The following is a 1,646-nucleotide window of genomic DNA, read 5'->3' as shown; positions in this document are numbered from 1 at the left end:
CGTGCCGTACCGGGGTGCCGTGCCCTGGGCGCAGCATCGCACCGTGGCACCCCGGTGCTGGGAGCGGGTCCTGGGCTCAGCACCCTGCACAATCACTCTGGGTATGGCACCCTGTTTGCAGTCCCCTGGGTATGGCACATCGTGCACGTGGAGCTGGAGAGGGGTGGGTGACACCGGGATGGCACTGAGCTCTGTGCCGTCGCACTGGCATGCTGTGCCCCAGCGCTTGCGGGGACAGTACTTACCGGGGCATTGTGTGTGGTGGAGGGGTTGTGGGGTGTCCTGAGGGACGTGGTGTGGGAGCGAGGGGGCCCCCCCCCCCAGCCCCTGCTGACCCCCGGCTACTCTCCTCCTCTCTCCCCACAGGTTGTACCTGGGAAATCCCATGGACCCTCCTGACATTTTAGGTGTGGACCCGAGCACTGCCAGACCCACCCAGCTTCCAGGCAGGGCTAAAAGTGAGTGACTTTTCCTCTTCCCTCTGCCTGTCAGCTGCACGGAGCCCTCGTGCCCGTGCCCTGCTGCCGGGGTGATGGGCTGGACCCTCTCCTTTCCATCTCTCTGCTGCCACTTGCTTTTCGCAGACCTGGGGGGAGCTGGGGTGACAGGCTGACTTGTCACCTGGCTATGTGCCACTGGCAGCAGCGTGGGCGGCCGGTGGCTCTGCCCAGCTGGACTCTGCCCCGCTGCCCTTCGTCCGGGTCCCTTGTCCCATCCCAGCCTCCCACATCTGGGATCTCCGGTACGGGGGATCTCGGCAGAGCTGCCACGGGGAGGGAGCTCAGACACCATGCATGTGCTGCAACCCCCCTAAACCTGCAGTTTTCCCTCGGGGGGGGGGCTTCCCACCGGCATCCTCCCACGCTCCACTGGTGACGGGAGCCACGATGAAGCATGCACCCCGCTAACGAGCACCCCAGCTTGCTCTGCGCACTCACCCCGTGCCTCTCCTCCTCTTGGGCTCTCTCTTCTGCAGGGCAGCCGCCTCCGCGCCCGCCTCAGCCTACCGTCCTGCTCACCAGTAAGTTGGGCTTTTTTGGGTGCTGCTTTCTTTCCTTTGTGCCCCCCTTCTTTTCTCTCTTAGATCCTTTCACCCCCTCTGTCCCCCCGGGTACCGCTGTGCACCTGTGGGTGATGGCATCTGTGGTGGGGACACAGGTGTGGAGCAGGGTGACCAGTCTGGGCCAGTACCCTGCCCTTCCCCACCCCGTGGCCCCCTGACACCCTGTCCCCTGCTCTGGTGTGCATCGCTGTGCCCAAGTGGGGGGGAGCAAAGGTGGCTGAAGCTATGGGGGAATTTGGGGGCTCGGGGTTGCAGGTGCCCCCACCTTGCAGCTCAGGGATGGGTGCCAAGACCCTCACCATCCCTCTCCCTCCCGTCCTAGAGCCCTGCTACGACCCAGTCAGTGAGGAGGAGGAGGGTCTGCCGGGGGGTCTCCGGAAACTCTGCCTGAAGAAGCCGGGTGCAGGGAAGGGTCTGCGACCGGTCAAGCCATCAGCACGGGTACCGGGCACCAAGGTGGGCGAGCGGCAACCTGGCCGACTGGCAAGCGAGGGGCCAGCGGGCGGCGAAGTGACCCTCATCGATTTTGGGGAGGAGGTACCTCAAGGTAGCCCCTCGCCGGTGGGGGAGCTGACAGCCCCAT

The 1,646-nt window shown here is 65.3% G+C and overlaps 1 protein-coding gene across 1 annotated transcript in view; it reads left to right on the top strand.

Moving 5' to 3' along the window:
• Positions 1-1,646, top strand: part of TNK2 (tyrosine kinase, non-receptor, 2) — a 17,157-nt gene that overhangs the window by 13,173 nt on the left and 2,338 nt on the right. Inside the window, exons 11-13 of the mRNA XM_009883411.1 lie at positions 367-458; positions 977-1,021; positions 1,386-1,641. Coding sequence (XP_009881713.1) covers positions 367-458; positions 977-1,021; positions 1,386-1,641 — 393 coding nt within the window. The remainder of the gene's footprint in view (positions 1-366; positions 459-976; positions 1,022-1,385; positions 1,642-1,646) is intronic.

This window comes from Charadrius vociferus, unplaced genomic scaffold (assembly GCF_000708025.1).
Source record: "Charadrius vociferus isolate BGI_N301 unplaced genomic scaffold, ASM70802v2 scaffold214, whole genome shotgun sequence".
Lineage (NCBI taxonomy): Eukaryota > Metazoa > Chordata > Aves > Charadriiformes > Charadriidae > Charadrius > Charadrius vociferus.
The sequence above is the reverse complement of the archived record's forward strand: the minus strand, read 5'-3'. Positions and strand labels throughout refer to the sequence as shown.